Source organism: Phocoena phocoena, chromosome 8 (assembly GCF_963924675.1).
Source record: "Phocoena phocoena chromosome 8, mPhoPho1.1, whole genome shotgun sequence".
NCBI classification, from domain to species: Eukaryota; Metazoa; Chordata; class Mammalia; order Artiodactyla; family Phocoenidae; genus Phocoena; species Phocoena phocoena.
The window spans coordinates 45409498-45430677 of record NC_089226.1 but is presented as its reverse complement, the minus strand read 5'-3'; the positions used below and the strand labels follow the sequence as shown (position 1 = coordinate 45430677).

At 42.4% G+C, this 21180-nt stretch overlaps 1 protein-coding gene across 1 annotated transcript in view; it reads right to left on the bottom strand.

Annotated features, from left to right (window-relative positions):
• RAB38 (RAB38, member RAS oncogene family) overlaps nucleotides 1-20260 on the bottom strand; it is a 68957-nt gene extending 48697 nt beyond the window's left edge. Inside the window, exon 1 of the mRNA XM_065882964.1 lies at nucleotides 20059-20260. Within this exon, the coding sequence (XP_065739036.1) occupies nucleotides 20059-20260 (202 nt within the window). The remainder of the gene's footprint in view (nucleotides 1-20058) is intronic.
• Between the last annotated feature and the right edge of the window lie 920 nt (nucleotides 20261-21180).

The following is a 21180-nucleotide window of genomic DNA, read 5'->3' as shown; positions in this document are numbered from 1 at the left end:
TACAAAGCTTGTGGTAATAATTTGCATAACCTCCCACAGGAGGCACTAAATTGATGGGTCAGAAGACAGGGCATCTTCATTTTAATCCCTCGTTACCAGTACAGTCTTAGACAACTATAGTTCTCTCCCTGAGACTCAGTTTTCTCATCTGTAAAATGAAGTTATTCTGGCCGATCCCTACAGCCCCTTTCTGTTTTCATGCCTTCTACCCCTATGATACCACCATTAAATCAACATCTGGTCTTCTGTTCCAACTGCATGAAGTGGCCCATTTGGTGTCATGGACTCAGCTAAAAACATACACCAGCAACATAGCCATAGCGTGTATATAATATTTTTCACTTGATAATTAGTACTATCCAGATGCTCTCAGCGGGTATAACCAAGCAGTGTACCTTCTAGACAACATAAAAACAACAAGAGCGTTTTCTATTAACCAGCTAACTCTGTGACCTCAGATCAGCCACTTCACCATTCTGAGCCTCCGTTTCCTCATTGGTAAAAATAAGGAACTGGAATGGATACGTAAACTAAATTCATTATTACCTCTGACAACCCCTTTTGATCAACCTCCCCAGTACGCAGGCATCCAGCTCTCTACCTCCCATTCCTCCTGTGCTCTCCACACTGGTTCACAGCATCACCATCCACACCCAGAGTGGTACCTACAAGTCATCTTCCAACTCATTCCTCATCCCCATATCCAAAGGGTCTCCAACATCCTATCGACACTTCCATTTCAAAAGGGGCTCTTGACTTTGCCCCCTCCTCTCCAGCAGCACTGCCACTGATCCACTTCAGGCCCTCATTGCTCCTCATTTGGACCGCTGAAAGCTCCTAATTGGGACTCTCAGCATCTTAATTTTTGTCACTCCCTCTTTCCCTCAAAATAAATGTAAATATAACACAGGCTTTTAGACAGTTGCCATTCAGGCAGCATAAGAAATCACCTGCTGGGTATATATAAAGGAAATGAAATCACTGCCTTGAAGAGATATCTGCACACCTATGTTCTTTGCAGCATTAGTGACAATAGCCAAGACATAGAAACAACGTAAATGTCCATCGACAGATGAATGCGTAAAGAAAATGTGCTGTGGTCGTCTCTCAGTATCCACGGGGGATTGGTTCCAGGACCCACTAAAGATACAAAATTCCTAGGGTGCTCAAGTCCCTGATAAAATGACCTAGTACACCCACCCTCTGTATCTGCAGATGTGGAATCTGCAGGTACGGAGGACCAACTATATACATGTACAACAGAATGTTATTCAGTCATAAAAAAAGAAGGAAATCCTGCCTTTTGCAACAACACGGGCAAATGTTATGAGAGCATTTTGTTGAGGAAATAAGTCAGAGGAAGAAAAATACTGTACAATCTCAGTTATGTGAGGAATCTAAAAATGCCATAAACAGTCAAAATTCATTAAAACAGAGAGTAGAGCAGTGGTTGCCAGAGGCTAGGGGATGGAAGAAATGGGGAGATGTTGGTCAAAGGGTATAAACTTCCAGCTGTAAGATGAATAAATTCTGGGGATCTGATGTACAGCATGGTGACTATAGTCAACAATACTGTATTACATAATAGAAAGTTGCTGAAAGACTAAGTCTTATATGTTCTTACCAAACACACATACAAAAAGGTAATTAGGTGACGTGATAAAGATGTTAACTAACCTCACTGTGGTAATGGTTTCACAATATAGACATATAGCAAGTCAACATGTTGTACACCTTAAACTTACACAAAGTTATATGTCAATTATGTCTCAATAGAGCTAGGGGGGAAAAGAAATCATCTGAGCTATTTACAGACCACCCATTCCCAGGGCATCCTCCTCAGAGATTCTTATTGTACTGGTTTTGTGTGGGACCCAGGAAACTGTTTTTTAAAGCCCTCCCTAGGTGAAGTCTTAAAACTTCTATTTCTATCAGAATCCACTTTCAAAATACAAATATTATATATATATAAATATAATATATATTATATATATAATATATTATATATAATATATATATAATATATTATATATAATATAATATATAAATATTACCATGATGCTCAGCCCTCCAATGACTCTTACATTACACTTCTATGAAGACTACACATTTGGAGGCTTTGGCTCCAACCACCCTTCCAAACTCCTCTCCTGTCCCTTCCTTCAGAGTGTTCCACAGGCAAGCCACACCGGACTACTTGTCCTTCCTGAAACACATCCTGCATTACTCCCTGGCTTTTCTTGCCTTTTTGCAGCTCTGTTCCCAAAGCCTGAATTGCCTCCCTATCTCCCCTCTCACCTTCAATCAAATCCTATGCAGCCTATCATTGTGCCCTGAAACCTCACACATCCTGCCAGCTGGAACCATGGCTCCCTTTTTCACGACCCCATAGCATTTTCTTCATCCTATTCCATTCACTCTTATCATGCTGTGTCTTCATACTTCTCTCTCCAACTTGGCATTGGAAAAACCTGGAAAACAGGTTGGTCACATTTTAAGGTTGTAAATCCGTGGCCTATTTCTCCACTTTTTGGATATGGTATAGCTCACGACACTACAGTAGAAATAAACTGAAATTAAGATTCCTCCTTCCTCTAAAATACAGCGTTGTCTTGTATTCATGAGCCAATGCCACATACTGATGCACTTTATATTCTGCTCTTGTTTTCAGCAAATAATCAATAGATGTTCACTGATGGAGAAAATTAACATTATTCTAACAAGGTTATGTGCATATCTGTTGCAACGAGTTTCAGACTGGAATGTTATGCTTTTGTAATCATTCTCATCCTCTTAAGAAATAATCTCTTGGAATCAGTTTACTCTATTCTAAACATATATTTTTGGGGTCATGGCACAATCAGTAGAGCTAAAAGTACCACCAAGGCATGCTCTTTCTTTCTAGACAGTAATGGTCTGAAAAGCAGGAAAATAAAACCAAAAGTAAATATGAGTTTTGAACAAGGATCTGAAGGAAAAAAAAAAACTATTCAATTGCTATGATGATCAAACTTATGAACTTATAGTTGCATAAGCTGGTTTTGAAGGCTCAGGGAAACCCACCAGACTAGGATCAGAGTCAGGCCGACAACCTGGTAAGAAAAGTTTTCTCCATTTTTTAAGAGCCCATCTGACCCTCTGGCAGTGGTTCTGAAACATTTTCATCTTCTCTCCTTACTTCTTTGCTCCACCAAACCAGCGACAGAAAAGTGTCAATCGATCACCATTTTTCCAAGTCATCTAGGCTTCTCTTCTAGAATTAACCTTGTGTAATCTTCCCCTACAAAACTGCCAACCTCTCTCCCTAGCCAGACCAAGTTTCTGCAGCCCCATGACAAACACTGCCCTGTGTGCCCAGTAAGTGTTCAGTAAGACCTCTTTGCTGAGTGAAGAAATAACCCCTAATTCTTTACTCCCTCCCAATGATTACTGGCGGGCTTAACAAGTCTTTAAGAGTCATCCTCTGTCATGTCACTAGCAATCATCACTTTCTTTCCACTCCCAGTGAAATCACTTGAAGTTTGTCTCATCTCACCTCATTTCTTTCATTTCTTTTTGAACTCCAATTAATTTCCAGACACTAGAAACATGCAACTAGAAAAAATCAGCAACTAAGAAAAAACAAAAATCGTTGCCCTCATGAAGCTTACATTCTAGTAAAAAGAGATCAACAGTAAACAAAAAAGTAAGATACATATAATACTACATTATCTAGTAAAAAGTACTACAGAGAAAAATAAAGCAGCAAAGGAGAAACGGGTATGCTGGAGGCAAAGGTAAAGTTAAGCAGGATGGATGGATGGCTCACTAAGAAGGTATCATTTGAGTAAAGACTAAAAAGAGGTAAAGGAACAAGTCATATGGATGTTTAGGAGAAGAGGGCTTTAGATAGAGGGAATGGCAAGTACAGAGATGCAGAGTCACAGACGTGTCTGGCCAGCATGTGGAGAACAGCAAGGAGACTGTTGGCTGGAGAGGGCTGAACAAGGGGAAGAGTAGCCTGTGACGAGGCAGGCAGATCACAGGATCCAGACTGTAGACGGTTTCAGGCTATTATACTGATGCTGCCTTTTATTCTGGATGAAAGAAGAAAGCACTGAACGATTGTGAGCAGATGAGAAACATGAACTGACAGAAGCAAGTGGATAACTGTGGCTGCTGCATTGAGGAATGACTTAGTCAAGGTCGGAAGTAGGGAAACCATAATCCAGGCAAGAAATAATGATGTGGACCAAAGTGGTAGTGGTGAAGATGGTCCAGATTGGTTGTTTTCCAGATATATTTGGAGATAGAGAAGATAGGTGGGCTATAAATTACGAGATGATTCAAGCATGACCCATAAGCTTTTGACCTGAATTTTTCAAAGTATGGAGTTGCCATTAGCTGAGATGGAGTAGGCTTTCGGAGACACAGGTTTTGTGGAAGTAGACTGGGACTCTGACATGTTAGGTTTGAGATGTCTGTTACATAGATACGTCGAATAGGCAGCTGGATAGAGGAGTCTGAAGTTCCAGGGCGGGGGGTCAGGACTGGAGATTTACTTTGTATTTTAATTTCTGTACACCTCTGCCAGATTCACCACCCAAAGTCCTCTTTTCACCCTATCATTTGCCTACTTAAACCCACTACTGCCTAAAACAGCTGTCAAAATTTGGAGGTTAGGCAGCTAACATGTTATGTGACCCACACAAGATTTAAAGCAATTTGAGCTATTTCCCAACAGTTATAAATTGGAAGATAAATACAAATATTGGAATGTCTTTAAAACTCAGAATATTCAGAAATCCAGGGTCTGCATTATATGAATAATGTTATCAAGTTCATGTGCGCTGATCAGTACCAAACACTCAATGTTAAAGAAAAAAAGCTGGCTGAGATACTATTCCTTTGACATTGTTAGATACTACAAAAAACTGCTCTAAATTTAAATTTATGTATCTATATCCATTTTATTAAAATAATTCTAACAAAATATTTAGAATTCAATGAAATTTATATAGTTTTATTTTAAAATAAATCATTGCTATTGATCCATTTTTCTTATGCTAAGTCTCTTATAGATGGTTATGTAGGATCCCATGATTGTTTCTTTGCATCAAAATACTCTTTAACACACTTGGCCTCTAGCTGGATGTGACGTTTTGTGGAAAAACAAAATGGGAGCCAGGATTGAGGGGAAGTTTTGTGCCCATTTCCTAGGGAAACAGGGAGCAGTAGCTTGCGTAGTCCAGAGTGAGAACAGATTTTTTCAGAGAGGACCTCGAAAGATAAACAAATGTTGGCCCGGTAGAGAAGAGAGTTCATTTATTTTACCCTCTGGGCTCCTATGGGATTTTTAAGGTTGCACACCTCGATCTACAAGTTAAAGGCTAATCCTCAGACCGAGGTCAGCGTCCTGCCCCGAACTATGCCTTGCTAGGCTCTGCTAAATTCTGCCTCTTGCTTTCATTCACACTCATTCCACGGCACTCCTATCCTCACTGGAACACACCCTACCTCTGATTCTCTGCCTAACTAAATCCTACCTATTCTTCAAGGTTGTCCCAAACCCTACTTCTTGTAGCATTTTCTGACTACTTGGTCCCGGGCTCAATTCCTTCCTCCCCTATACTCACACAGCGCTGACTGAATGTATCCCTTGCTCGCCCATTCAGTCAGGCCCTGCCTCATACTGCTTTTTACGTGCCGCAAACCTCTGCAGACCATGTCCCCGGTTACCCTGTAGACTCCTTGAGCCCACTGTTGAATTCCTCCAAAACTGTCCCCTATCTCTCCCTAGCACATGCGCTCTGAGAGCCTCTTTGTCGGTGCTCACAATGGTCTTGCGAAATAAAATGGAACTGGTAATACAAGTACTCTTTACATAATAAAGTAGCAATTAATATTGATTTCTTATTTGTGAAAGGGAGCCCCAGCAGAGAGAGGAGTGGAACAAATAAAGCAAGATCTCTAATCCAACTCGTTCACTTTCCATGCCTACTAAACTCCTGCTTATTCTTAAAATCCACTCTGAAAAATATCTGTCCCCAGTTCAGAAGCGCCTCTCCACAATTTCTTTAGTTCCCCTATAAACAGTGGCTCTCATTTCATCTTACTACTGGTTGTCACGTCTTATAGGCAAGTCTTGTCTCTACTTAACAAGAAGGTAAAGCCAGATGCAGTGTATTGAATTTAGCTAGATTGTGTAACAGAACAGGATGGCATAAAAAGTAACGATTGGTTTCTTAGGGTCCATAAGTAACAGCATTATAGACAGCAAGGGTGGCTGGGTTATAGTGATCTATTTTTAAATTAAACTTTGAAAATATTCTCATTAAATTCTAAATTTGTATTTAAATTTAAAGCTGTGTGTGTGTGCGTGTGTGTGTGAAAATAAGTATCCCAGTACCTCAGGAGATAGAATTATTTTTGACTGGGGTCTGACACTACTCAGTTTAAATGAAATAACTCACTTGGATAGAGAAGAAACAAGATCATATTGTAATGCAGTGTGCAATATTGGACGGAGGAAGGGAATGAAACCATGTCACAGAAGAGAGGTTGGCAAGAATCAAGATAGAAGGATCAGCATCTCATGTTTTTAATTAAACCAATTACAATCTAAACAAACAGCTAGCAAACAACCTAAAAATATGTCCACTGAATTACAAGCTCAAATGTGTTAAATAAAAAGCTATCTTTGAATTACTTACCATTTGAGACATCACCTCTAAGTAACCTTTAAAGATACTTTTATAAATAACTCAAAAGGGACCCTGGACTCTAAGGGTTTCACTCTTAAAGAATTTCCTGATTCCTTCAGAGGTAAAATTCCCCAAATGTGTGCCCAGGTGCTTTGGGGGTGCCTCAGTGAACTCACAGGGTTGCAACAAGATAATTTTAAATTTTAAGGCAAGCACAGTGGTGCTCAAGATCAATTAGACACCTCAGGAACTACTAGCTAGAGGCAGTTCACAATTTTAACATTAGGTTGTACTACATCCCCTTTGATGTGATCATATCTTTTTGAAGCTGGGGTTTTTGCAGTTTGTGGGATAAAAAGCAAGAGTCATGTGAAAATCAATGAGAAACAGGAAATGAGGGTGGTGGTGTCCACTCTGACTCAAAGTTTTGAGATACTATTCTATGGCCCAAAGCAATGCATATGCCAATAATAAATATAGTTATTAAAAGTGAAATAAAAATCATTTTCTTTTAATTTATGTCTTCCATTTTTTTCCAAAGGCCTATTAATTATTAAACTATAATACTTATTAAATTGTTCGGTGCTAACTATTTAATAAACAGAGCTTTTAGGTATTTCTATTGTCTTAGAGGTACCATGAAAAAATTACTTTGACGCCAAAGGTTTTGTGAACTGTGGAAGTTTGAGAACCTCTCCCAAGCCTAGCCTGGAGGATTGTTTTCTTTAAGTTTAAAACACACACACACACACACACACACACACACACACACACACACACAACTCTACCACCGTACAAGACTTAATTTTTATTCCAATAACATCAAGCATCACAGCCATTCTTATCTTTAATTCTCAAACAAGAGACTGTGTCCCTTAGGCACTGTGGTTTTCCTGTCTCAAGTAGTATATTAGTATGGTTCTTATTAAGCCAAACCAACGACATAGTCTAAGCAATGATGTATGCAAAGAACTCAGCTCATCCAACTCTCAGCCCTGTCCAAAGTAGAAAGGCTAAAAATAATAATAAATATTCCTTTAAAATAAATAATGTGCATCTTCAAAATGCAACTTAATCCATGATATGTGAAAACAATTGCATTGTTATATTACACAATAGGAAATAGTAGAGTGGAGTGGTTACAAAATAGAATTTGTAACTAGACAAATCTCAGTTCATATCCTAGCATCATCTCTTACCTTCTGTGTGACTTTTGAAAAATTTTGAGCGTTTATCTGTTTTCTAGCCTGTATAAGCATAGCTCTCTCCTCTTTATGATAGGGTTAGTAACAGTACCTACAGATCAGTTCCTTGTGAGCAGTAAATAAAATGATACATAAAAATGCACGGCACCATGCCTAACACCCAATAAATGGTGGCTATTAATAACACGTTATATTGCAGGGGAAAAACAGTCCTCCCAACAAGTAATTTAAATCAATTTGTTTTCAACTTCACCCTACAAATTAGATTGAAATGTGTTTGAATCCCTCACACTGTACATAATTTCTTGGTCTCCAATAGGCTGAGGAGTTCACAAGAAGCTAAGTTTTCCATTGTTCTTCCTGAGAGAGCAGATGTATGTAAGGCTGATGAGGAAGAAAGGTTAAATCATGTATCAGGATAACACAGACTACAAAAAGTAGCGACTTGGGGCAAAGAGTAATAATTCTGATTTCTCCCAGACATTTGAAATGATTGACTATCCCCTTCCTGAGCTCTCTTCCCTTTGCATCCAAAACCTGCTTTTGCTTCGTTCTCCTCCTCCATAGTACTTTCTCCTTTTCTACTTCTTTGCTAACTCCACAGTCATTTCATGAAATTATGTAACAAGTAATTGTGTCAAGCTCTGCTAAAAATCGGAAAGGATATCTGGAGAAGTACAACATAACTCTAATGAATTGCTAAAGGGAGACGTGCCAGAAGGGAGTAGAGTCGTGTCGGATTCAAGGGAGGAAGAGGTTACCACTGGAAGGAGAGAATTCAGGAAATCTTTGTAGAGGAGTTGCCCTTTCAGGTGGGTCTTAAACATCAAGTAGGTTTTGGATACGTTGAAATAAATGGAAGGGCACGTGAACTAGCAAGAAGGGCAGGAGCAAAGGCACGGAAGCAACAAACACGGGGTGTGAGTAAGGAAGAGCAAGGAGTCCAAATGGCCACATTGGAAGCCTCATAAGGGAGCACTGGAGGAAATTATATTAGGCATGTCATTTGAAGCCAAACTGTGGGTGACTGGTTCACCCCAATTCCATACCACCATCCTCTCTTCTTTTTTTTTTTTTTTTTTTGCGGTATGTGGGCCTCTCACTGTTGTGGCCTCTCCCGTTGCGGAGCACAGGCTCCGGATGCGCAGGCTCAGCGGCCATGGCTCACGGGCCCAGCCGCTCCGCCGCATGTGGGATCTTCCCGGACCGGGACACGAACCCGTGTCCCCTGCATTGGCAGGCGGACTCTCAACCACTGCACCACCAGGGAAACCCCATCCTCTCTTCTTTATGGCATGAACTCCCATAGCTGGATGAATGCGAAGTTCATTTTTTTTGTGCCCCAGTACTTGAGACAACAGCAAGACATCTGGTGTTAAAAAGTAGTTTTTAATTCTTCAAATCCCATCATTAATAAACCAGAGAAGCTTGTATTCTGGTTCTAGTTCTACCACTAACTAGCTCTCTGAGCCTGAGAAACTAATACGAACCCCCTTTCAGAGCATAGCTTCCTCATCTGTAAAATGAAGGATTTGGTTTGATGAACCCTCAAGGTTTTAACTCTGTGAAAATTACCTATATTACTTCATCTAATCTATCCAAAAATCATAAAGAAAAACAGTTTTGTCATTTGACCTCCAAATGAATGATATTTTACTCCAAATTATGAAGATTTTGTTAAATGAAGAAGCACAGTTTTTAAGAATGGTCTTTAAGGTCACTCTCCAGTTTTTATGGTGAAAAATAAAATGAATGCCAACTTAAGAAAAGTGATCACCATATTTATCGATTCTAAAACGTATGCATTTTTCATATGTCAATGTTCATAAAATTACAAAGTCTTTCAAGCATGAAAAAGCTTGTATTTTGTTCATAAACAAAAAGTTTCTTTTGTTTATTAAAGAAATTTTTAGAGCAATGATGAAATAGTTGACTAAAAATTTTTATTGAACAAATACTCATTAAGTACCCACTAGTACCAAGTACTAGGGTTACAGCTGGAAGGAAAAAGCATTCCAATGCAGTAGTAGAGGACTTCTAATCTGAAGTAAGCATGGTATATTATGAGAGGAGATAAACAGTATCTCCCTCAGTCACAGGGACTCAAAAGAGACTTCCTGAAGGAGATGAGACGGGTAAGTGACAGAGGATCCATAGAAGCTATCTAAGTAAATAAGAGGGAAAGTGTAGTTAGCCAGAGGCAATTGTATGAGCCACAGTATAAAGGGAAAGGTGGTTGAACTGCAGGCATTATACGATATCCAGAATGGTCAAGAATCATACATATGAGAGATGAGACTGGAATGGGTGACAGAGGCCGGATCGTGAAAGGCCGTGAATTTCATGCTGAAATGTTTAGTCTTTCATTCCGAAAGTGATGAGGATCCACTGAAGGATGCCAAACTGGAGAACACCTAACTGGAGAATGATGCCAGGCTAAGAAGCCTCACCTCTGTAGATGACAAGCTGATGGGTGGGAAAGCCTGAGGAAGGGATGGGCATCAGGATGATGCTACAGTAGTTCAGATAAGTTGTGAAGAAGACATGGCTACTGAAAGGAGGGATAAGATAGAGTTATTTGTCAAGGTAGAAAAGACAGGATTTGATTAATATGTAAGAATGGAAAACTAAAGGGAGTGGGGAATGGTGAAATTTAAAACCTGAGTTAGGGCTTCCCTGGTGGTGCAGTGGTTGAGAGTCCGCCTGCCGATGCAGGGGACACGGGTTCATGCCCCGGTCCGGGAAGATCCCACATGCCGCTCAGTGGCTGGGCCCGTGAGCCATGGCCGCTGAGCCTGCGCATCCGGAGCCTGTGCTCCGCAACGGGAGAGGCCACAGCAGTGAGAGGCCTGCGTACCGGAAAAAAAAAAAAAAAAAAAACAAAAACCTGAGTTATTTTCAATGAATAGTTTAAGATAACATAACTTCTCAATGAAGCTCTTGAACAGCTGAAAAAAAATAGGGGAACTCAATAATTTGGAACCCCAGGCTAGAGTCTCAGACTTGACTTTGCCAAGTTGATGGAGACTACTCTAGTATACCCACCTAGAAGGTGAGGATCTTTCCTTGATAGAATAAACCCAAATTCCACCCCAGGAGCCACCATATCCATCTGGGAATATCCCTCCCAGAATCAAAGAGAGTAAAATAATAAAAAGGGTTCTCAATGGTTTGAAAGCAGGGCTTCCCAAAGCGAATTCTCAGAAGAGGGAGCAATCGGGCTCTAAACCTACCACAAGACAACTCTCTTCAAAATGCGTTCAGGTGAGCAATGACTCTAAGGTCCAACCCCACTGGCTATTTAACACCAAACCACTTTTACTGAGCAACTATAATGTACCAGGCACCATGTTCTACTTACCCTTGGCCCAGTTTCCTCACCTATAAAACTGGAAATAATATGACCCATTTGGCAGGATCATTGTGCTGTTTAAACTGCAAAGTTTACTTTGATAAATTGATAAATGTAAGGAACTATCACTCTTAACCATTGGCTTAGCAAATACATCCTCTCCTAATTTGACTGCCGTTCCCTCTCACCACCTCCCTCCTTACATTGTAATCTCCGGCAATGCCGGACTACCCACAGCCCTCACCACGTCCCCTCACCTCCACACCATGGCTATGGCAGATGCCACGTTTTGACCTTCTTCAGCACCTGACATTTCTCCTTCAGGGCACTTATCAAAACAGTCAATAATTATCTCCATGATTATCTTTAAATATCTTTATGCTCTACCAGAATATCAGACTCCATACCAATGCCCATTTCATTCCCCCCTAAAGCCCTATGCCTATCAGCTGAATGAATAAATTTCCCCAGGCAAGATCTTACAACTCTCAAATCCTGAGGTTTTAAAATGACTTTCAGACAACCCCAAGAAGGGGAGAAAATATTTGCAAACGAACCAACCGACAAAGGATTAATCTCCAAACTACACAAGCAGCTCATGCAGCTCAATATTAAAAAAAAAAAAAAACCCAATCCAAAAATGGGCAGAAGACCTAAATACACATTTCTCCAAAGAAGACATACAGACTGCCAACAAACACATGAAAGGATGCTCAACATCACTAATCATTAGAGAGATGCAAATCAAAACTACAATGAGATATCATCTCACACAGGTCAGAATGGCCATCATCAAACAATCTACAGACAATAAATGCTGGAGAGGGTGTGGAGAAAAGGGAACCCTCTTGCACTGTTGGTGGGAATGTAAATTGATACAGCCACTTTGGAAAACAGTATGGAGTTTGCTTAAAAAACTACAAATAGAATTACCATATGACCCAGCAATCCCACTACTGGGCATATACCCTGAGAAAACCATAATTCAAAAAGAGTCATGTACCAAAATGTTCATTGCAGCACTATTTACAATAGCCAGGACATGGAAGCAACCTAAGTGTCCATCGACAGATGAATGGATAAAGAAGATGTGGCACATATATACAATGGGATATTACTCAGCCATAATATAAACGAAACTGAGTTATTTATAGTGAGGTGGATGGACTTAGAGTCTGTCATACAGAGTGAAGTAAGTCAGAAAGAGAAAAACAAATACCGTATGCTAACACATATATATGGAATCTTAAAAAAAAAAAAAGGTTCTGAAGAACCTAGGGCCAGGACAGGAATAAAGACGCAAGACATAGAGAATGGACTTGAGGACACGGGGAGGGGTAAGGGGAAGCTGGGACAAAGTGAGAGAGTGGCATGGACATATATACACTACCAAATGTCAAATAGATAGCTAGTGGGAAGCAGCTGCATCTCACAGGGAGGTCAGTTCGGTGCTTTGTGGCCACCTAGAGGGGTGGGATAGGGAAGGTGGGAGGGAGACACAGAGAGAGGGGATATGGGGGTATATGTATACATATAACTGATTCACTTTGTTATACAGCAGAAACTAGCATACCATTGTAAAGCAATTATACTCCAATAAAGATGCTATAAAATTTAAAAAATTAAAATAAATTAAAAATAAAAAGACTTTTAAATGAAATGCAGTAAAATAGAACAAAATATTTAAGTACCATTTTGACCCTCAGTGAGAGTACCTGTGTTCTGACAAAGCCAGAATGAAACAGATCCTGGGTTTCCTTTTGACCTGGGTGGGCCTCAAGGGCTCCATTTACTCCTTCTTTCTAGGAGCCCATGAACTCCTCCCTCTATAGCTCTACAACTTAGAATCTATCTTCCTTCTAGTCACCATCCCTCCAATCACCTCATCCCAACCACTTTAATTCTTTCCACCATGATGTTTATAATCTATTGGCAATGGGGAACCACCAAAGTGATGTTCTGGGAAGATAAACTTGACCTTAGCACACATAAGAACTGTTGGAGGAAGAAACTAGAACTAGCCAGGTGGCTATGACAGCAAAACAGGTACATAATAATAGTGCTGTCCCTGGTCTAAGGCTGTGACAGGAGAGGCATAATCACTAACTGACATGGAGATTGATAGCATGTGTGGCTCAAAAGACAAGGAGAAAAGACGGCAGAGGTTTCAAGTCTGAGTGACTGGGTAAAAAGTAGTATAGTTCACATAAACTAGGAAGACCAGTATGTGGAAAGATATGTCTAGTTGAGGTTTACAAATAGCATCATTTACTACTTTCATTAAAAGGGGTGATGGGGGCTTCCCTGGTGGCACAGTGGTTGAGAGTCCGCCTGCCAATGCAGGGGACACGGGTTCATGCCCCGGTCTGGGAGGATCCCACGTGCCGCGGAGCGGCTGGGCCCGTGAGCCATGGCCACTGAGCCTGCGCGTCCGGAGCCTGTGCTCCACAATGGGAGAGGCCACAACAGTGAGAGGCCCGCCTGCCGCAAAAAAAAAAAAAAGGGGGTGATGGTGTGATGGTAGATATTCTCTGCTTGTATTCCTTTGTTGTTGTATTGTTGTTTTCTTTTGCACTTTCCATTTTTGCTACATTGAGCATATATTACTTTATTAAGAGAAAAAACCAACCATCTTGTTTTTTTAATGCAACTTGGCTATGACATACTGATCTTGCAATATATATGAGATATCATAAAGACGATGTCCAACAGGAAGACGAAATTGTAGGCCTGAAGCTTGTGAGAAGGCAAGGTTATAAGCACAGTTTTGTAGTTATAAGCATAGAGTTTAAAGCCTCGGGAATGCATGAGCTCCCCAGGAGAAGGAGACAGAATTAAAAAGGGCCAGAGGATGAACTTCTGTCTCACGTCATGTGGCCCTGAAGTCCCTCACAGGGAGTAACTTGTGCTAGGTAAGAACACAGGAAATATCACACTAGCTAGAGGCTTTGTTCAACCTGCTCAGAGAACGGATGGATGTGGTGTGGACAGGACCCCGTCTGCATCACCAGAGTATTTTGGAGTTACCGATATCAGTACACTTTACTCACCGTTACAATGATTTGCTTCTGTGCTGTCGTGCCCACTAAACCGTGAACTTTTTGAGGTCAGGAATCAAGTCTTGTTCAGTTCTTTAGCCTTCTTTGTTTTCCCCTCACCTAGCACAGTGCCTAACACATACCAGGCATTTAATATACACATCTGCTCAAGAAACCAACCACACACACAGGAGGTGTTCCCTGCATTCCCTCCTTCTCTCAAATGACTTAGCTTTCCTTGGTCAGGCTGCTATGTGCCCTCTTGTCTAGAGGAACTAGTCCTCTAAAGCCTAGATGAGGGGACTTGTCCCACAGGCCTAATGCCCCTGTGTCTCTGACACATGGAGATTCTAATGACCTCCCTGCAAGAAGCCCTGAGGTGTGTTGCCCACCCATCATTCACCTCACTTTGAAAGTTCACTGTTTTGTTCAGTGTACATACTATTTACTTGTAAGCACATAGCATGTTAATCCACACGGTATTTAGAAAATCTATAATTAGCCAGGCTAGAAACAAGGCAATAAAGTGCCCACCAGAAAGTGGCCCAGACTTGCCATGCATTTTTACTTTTGGGCCTGACACAGTGTTTGCCAAATTTAGCTCTTTCTACATTTTTAGATCTAATTACGTGGATATTTAAAACACTTCTAACACTTCCTGGAGAATTAGTCTTTTAGAAACAGATATTGAAGAGATGCTCAAGTCCAATCCCTTCCCTCAGTTGAATTTCACAATGTGGAAGCACTTTACAGACACTGAAACAACACACCAGTGTGACCCAGATGAATCTCACGGCCACTGGTGTGGGCAGTCAGCGTCTCCAGGCTTCTGACTCTAGACCCGGGCTACCCCCCGCTGTCACTCTGCCTGTTGGATAATTAATGTCCTCCAATGCTTCTTTGTCACACAGCTTAGGTGGGGAAAGTTAGTATAGATGTGCCCTGCAGGGAAATATTTTTCTGGATCTTGTTTTAGCTATATAGGGGAATTTATTATTTAGGAGAGTCTTGCAGTGAAACTTTCACATGGGGAAGAAGCATTCTCTAAATTACCTGCCAACTTAATTTATTTTCTACTGTATTTGTTAAGTCTAGCATCAGGTTTTCTGATGACCAACAGACCTGGTCATTTCTCTCATATATATGCATAAAAGATGAAGTTAAACAGACCTGCTGTTCCTATTCTCCTCCGTCACGTGCGAGCTCTTGTGACCTTGGGTCTCTGATTCTTGATCTCACACAAAATAGGCTTAACACTACCTGCTCTGTCAATATCCTCAGCAACGTTGGAAAGATCAAGCAGGAAAATGTATGTGAAAGTAGTTTGTAATAGCGATTAAAACAAGAGTAATAGCTAACATTCCGAATGTGTCGGGCACAGCTTTATATGAATTAACTCATTTCATTCTTGTAACGCTAAGATTCAGATTCTGCTGTTGTCCCCAGTTTTTTGACAGGAAACCAAGGAATAGAAGTTAAGTAACTTGCACAAGTCACAAAGCTAGTAAGTAAAGAAGTTGGAATAAGCTGCCACGTACTAACTGGGCACAGTAAGACTATATTAAAGCTGATAGAGACTGCAAGAGATAACACAGCATGAATATGTGATATCACAGGAAAATGAAACAGTTGCCATTTTAAAGATGGAGCAACTCAGATCCAGCAGGGTTTCATGATTTGCCCAATGTCAAGTATTCCAGTTTTAGAATATCCACAATTTATGGATAGAATAAGTAATAATACGTTTATTAGTATTCTAATTAGTATTCTAAAATATTCTATTTTTAAATTGTGGGAAGTAGAGCAAAGCTGTTAGGAACCTGGGTGCTGGATTCAATGGCCATGTTTTAAATTCCAGCACTACCATTTAACCAACTATTTTACTGGAAAATTAAAAATTAAATATGCACAGATAATTGTAAGAATAAATGCCTAAAAGATGTTAGCTACTATTACTATCACTGTCCTAATTCCTGTTGCCAGTTCCCAAATCACATCAAGAGTTCTAGACAAAATTGTGTAGTTCTCTTTGAAAGTGCTAATGGAGTAATCACAGCATCAGGATTTGGAGAGGAGCAGGAAAGGAGAGTCTCAAGTGTGAACTTTTCTTTCTTTTTTTTTGATAATTCTATAAAGTGAAAAAACCCTATAACCAAGAATCAAATTTTCAGAAATAGATTTTCATTCCAGTTCCTTCCACTCTCTGCACAGTGGTACTGATTAACATCCAAAAACATGTTAGAAATAGGAGAGAGAAGGCAAGAATAATCTATCTACTAAAGAAGCAGTGCCATTAAAAAGGAAGAAAGCATCACCCCAGTGGGCCACCTCTGCACCAGGCACTCACAGGCCTTTGGTTATAGAGCATGGCTTGATTCCAAATCAGACAGACCTGCTTCAAAGCCAGCTCTTCCACTTATTAGTTGGGTGGCCTTGGGCAAAGTGACTTAACTTCTCTAACTCTATCAAGAGTTTCTGAACCCAGAGCTAACTCAGCTGCTCCTCTACGGTAGAATCACTGGGATACAGGGCAACTGCTGTCCCCTATGGGGTTTGTGGGATTCATCACGCTGGTTTAAAGGTCTACTTCACAAGTCCTTGGGGAGGGGGAAGGGTAAGCTTGGATGAAGTGAGAGAGTGGCATGGGCTTATATATACTACCAAATGTAAAATAGGTAGCTAGTGGGAAGCAGCCGCACAGCACAGGGAGATCAGCTCGGTACTTATGTCCAAGTAGAGGGGTGGGTAGGGAGGGTGGGAGGGAGCCGCAAGAGGGAAGAGATATGGGGATATATGTATACATGTAGCTGATTCACTTTGTTATAAAGCAGAAACTAACACACCATTTTAAAGCAATTATACTCCAATAAAGGTGTTTAAAAAAAAAAAAAAGGTCTACTTCACAAGCCCTGAAAAGTACTTCTTGGAGTTTTTTTCAGGGGCAGACTGGCCCGTCTAAGTGGCCACAAGACACACATCATGGGAATTAGCTGAACAAATAGGACCCCACTTGGCATTTAACCAAATGGATATTAAAAGTCTAATTGAGCAAAAATTCCCTCTCCAACAGATGGATGTGATACCCTATCAAGACAGGGCATGTCCCCTCTACCTCATCCACACTCCCGGCAATCTCAACGCGAGTCCCCCAGCTTTCACGACCTGTTCTTTTCAGACACACACCAGAAGTGAGCACGAAGGAGACAGAGAAGCATTCCCCGAGGTTGGACAGACAGGCTGATCTGAAGGTGCTATAAGATACACTTAGCTGACTGAAGTCTGGCTGGGAAGTTGAGGCTGGATTCCCTATGAACTCACTCCTCACAGGACCAGCTATGCAGCTTGAAACATGTCAGTACTGCGCTCCAGTCACCCTTTCCCGCAATGGCCCAACTTCCCCCCAACCAGCTTTGCCTGCTGCCCAACTTCTAACTCAGCCCACAGGGCCTTTGGGCTGGAAGCTGCCAAAGACAGGTTAGCACTGAACATCAGAGCTCCGGGAAAACGAAGCTTCCCTACAGAGATGGTACACGCCACTGTATCTGTAGGACTAACTTTCCAAGGCTCCACAGATTTCTTACTTATACAGACTTCTGCGACTATAGCCTCCATGGCCACCTCAGAACTGACTCATGACTCAGGAGGTATTTCGAACCTTGGGAATGAAATTGCTCAAGACAGCATGTTGTAATATGGACAAAGCTGAAAAATAGTGCTGGATGTTTGGAATAGATTATATGTGCTCATTGTTTACCAGGAATTATCATTTAATAAGGTTTAATGAGCACATTTATATCACGTCCTTCTTGCCTAGCATTTATACATGTTCAAAAAAATTGGTAGCTCGTGTAACAACAATCCATGCAGCTCTCCTAGGTAGTAAGTACTAAGGGGTTTAGCGAGCATTTGCTGGCTGTTCATCTCTTGTTTGCTCCTTTGTTGAGAGAAAGCATTCTGTCTATTTACAGACAAGGAAACTGACACCAGGAAGTTAGGGAACTTGCCTAAAATCGCCCAGGACACATGGGGTAAAACAGGGATCCAGACAGAAGCAGTTCGACTCTGGAATTTAGGCTCTTCATCTTTATACCCTACTATTGTCCCTGTTAGGTGATGACACTGAGACCCACAGACATTATGTAACATGTCTGAGGTCACATCATTATTTGCTTTTCACATAAAAATCTAAATTACAGCTACATCCCCTTCAAACAGTAAGCTAATTCTAAACCTCGGTCCTAGAGACTTTGATGCAGCCGAAAGAGTTGTCAGACACTGAAACAAGCAGCAACGAAGTGCACAGACTCATAGAGGATTTTCTAGGTATAAAGCCCAATCAGATAGTGGCCAATGACACCTTCTGGTCTCTGATAACCCCTGTGCTACTAGAGCTGCTAAAAATGACACCAAAGGCATGAATCTGTTCAGATGCCAAGAGTTTTATCAGAAGACCTGGAAGCTCATGATTAAAGAGGCACTAGAGTCCCCAGAACCAGAAACGCCTTTTTGAAAAATTTCCACATTTGTTCTCGCTTCAGGCCATGATAAAGAGTTTCCAGTCAAACGCACCAGCTAAAGTGAACCTGTTTTCTGCAAGAGAAGCGGTCAGTTTGGGTCCAGCACTTATAAAGGTTCCTAGTGCCACAGACTATGAAATAGACAGAAGTGAAGCAGACTATTTGAAGGGGTTCACAGGGAATCCCAGAGGACCTTAAAACTTCTGAGCAGGAAGGGTCCTAAGATGTCATTGTCCAACCACTCTCCAACTTAACAGGGATGCAGCTGAGCTGAAGGGACTTCTCTGGAGCCACTGAGCAGGTTAAGTGAGTGGCAGGGCCGGTAACTGTAATGAGGGGTTGGACATGCCCAGGTTGCCAACAGCCTCTGTCCAAGGACTCACTCTTTATACCCCAAGCTTAGACTGAAGGCCTAACTTCTGGTACAAACCCTAGGAATCAAATTCTGATTTCAAACATTGTAAAGATGCTTCTCATTTTCCAGACCTCTCAGTGAAAACTTTAGGGACAAATCAAGAAATCTGTGGCTAATGTCATAGACCCTTAGACAAAAATGGCCCTAAAATAATACTCAGTCTCCTTTTCATAGATGACAGAGAGCCAGAGAGAGAGAGAGAGGGACAGACAGACAAAGAGACAGAAAGAAAGAGAGAGAGAAATAATACTTTACCCCCAATACATACACAGAAAGTTCCTCGGCTTTCTCAAAGCAGAGAACGTCCAACTTGCTTGATTGAAGGGTAGAAAAGGGGGGTAGCAAAAGTTGGAATGCAGTGAGAGGTTGGAAACTGGAATTGGTAAACTCCTCTAGCCTGGAACTCTCCTGTTTCCCGCTGTGAACCGGTCTAGGGGCTTCCCGTCGATGGCCCAAGCACAGAAGGGTGGGCAGGACACTCAGGGCCGCGTCACCGGCGGGACTGCCCGTGCCCGGAAAATGAGCTGGAGACCAAGAATTGAATGCAACTCCGGGTATTCTCCCTCTGGGTCCCCCGGGAGGCCCGCGCTGGGGCGAGAGATCCCAGGGGAGGCTGTGGGAGGGAGATAAAGCAACAGCCCCAAAGCTCCAGTGAATGCACTTGAAATTTCTGCGCGCGAGAGAGAAACTGTTTTCTTTGACACCAAGTTTCCAGCCCACCGGGAAAATTCTCTTGCGGCGCAGCGCCCAGGAGATCTGGGTCTCCCACTTGGCCGCAAGCCGCTGCCCAGCGACTGGAGACCCGCTGCGAAGCGCTCCCGCCCCCGATCCCCTCCCCCGCTGCTCACCTGCGATGTCCCAGAGCTGCAGGCGAACCACGGTCTCCGGGTCCCAGTGGAGCACCTTGAGCGCGAAGTCCACGCCGATGGTGGCCCGGTAGTGTGAGGAGAAGTTCTGGTGCACGTAGCGCTTGATGATGCTGGTCTTGCCCACGCCCAGGTCGCCGATCACCAACAGCTTGTACAGGTGCTCCTTGTGCGGGACCTGCATCCTGGCGGCCCGCCAGCCGCGCCTTGCTTTGCAGTGCGGGCCGGGGAAGCGCAGCTGGGCCTTGGGCGGGAGAGACTAGCGGAGCGCGAGTGCGGGCGAGAGAGCGCGGAGGCGGCGGGGCGGGACTGGACGGGGCGAGGGGCGGAACTCCTCCGCGGCCGCCTGGAGAAACGCCCAGACAGGAGCCCAGGGGTTAATCCTCCTTCCTACCCCGCGCCGCGCGGCCTTGGAGAGGGGTGGAGACCCGAGCGCCTCCCGGGCCCGATAAGTTAGGGGGCCTCAAGGCAAATGCCTTTTGCAGAGGTTATTCGTACAGCACTTTACAGTTTCCGAAGTGCTTTTCTCGCCTGTGATCTTGGCCACAAAGCTTGGAGGTGTGGTTTTTATTTTCCAAGTTTTGCAAGCGAGAGCGTCAAAAAAATTAAGTGAATTGCCGAGACGGTAGTAAAAAGCCTGGCTGAACACAGGGCTCTTGAGGTCATGGGCCCCGCCACCATCCCATATGGCAGAGAGAGCGTGGAGGCAAGGCAGCAGGTACTACAATTTCAAGAGGCATACAGCTGGTTTTGGGTCCGGCACGCCCTGGTTTTCGAGGTGAGTGACCTTGTGCAAGTCATTTCAGCTGCCCCAGCCTCCTTTCTTCCTTGGCGATCTGGTAATGGTAATCCTGACCTGTCAGCAGCCTGCGGGTGTGAACACTGAGCACCTTCACACCTATTCAACTAGTAATCGTCTAACCAGGAAGATAATTGGGCTGTAAATGCTGAGGGCATCCATGCTTTTAGCCTCCACCTCTCCTATCCTAAAAGCTCTGAGCAGCACTGAAAGACAATTTAAACAACTAGTCAGATTATTTTACGTGGTAGTAATACTAGCAAGCATCTATCCAGCACTTGCTATGTGCCAGGTTTTATACATAT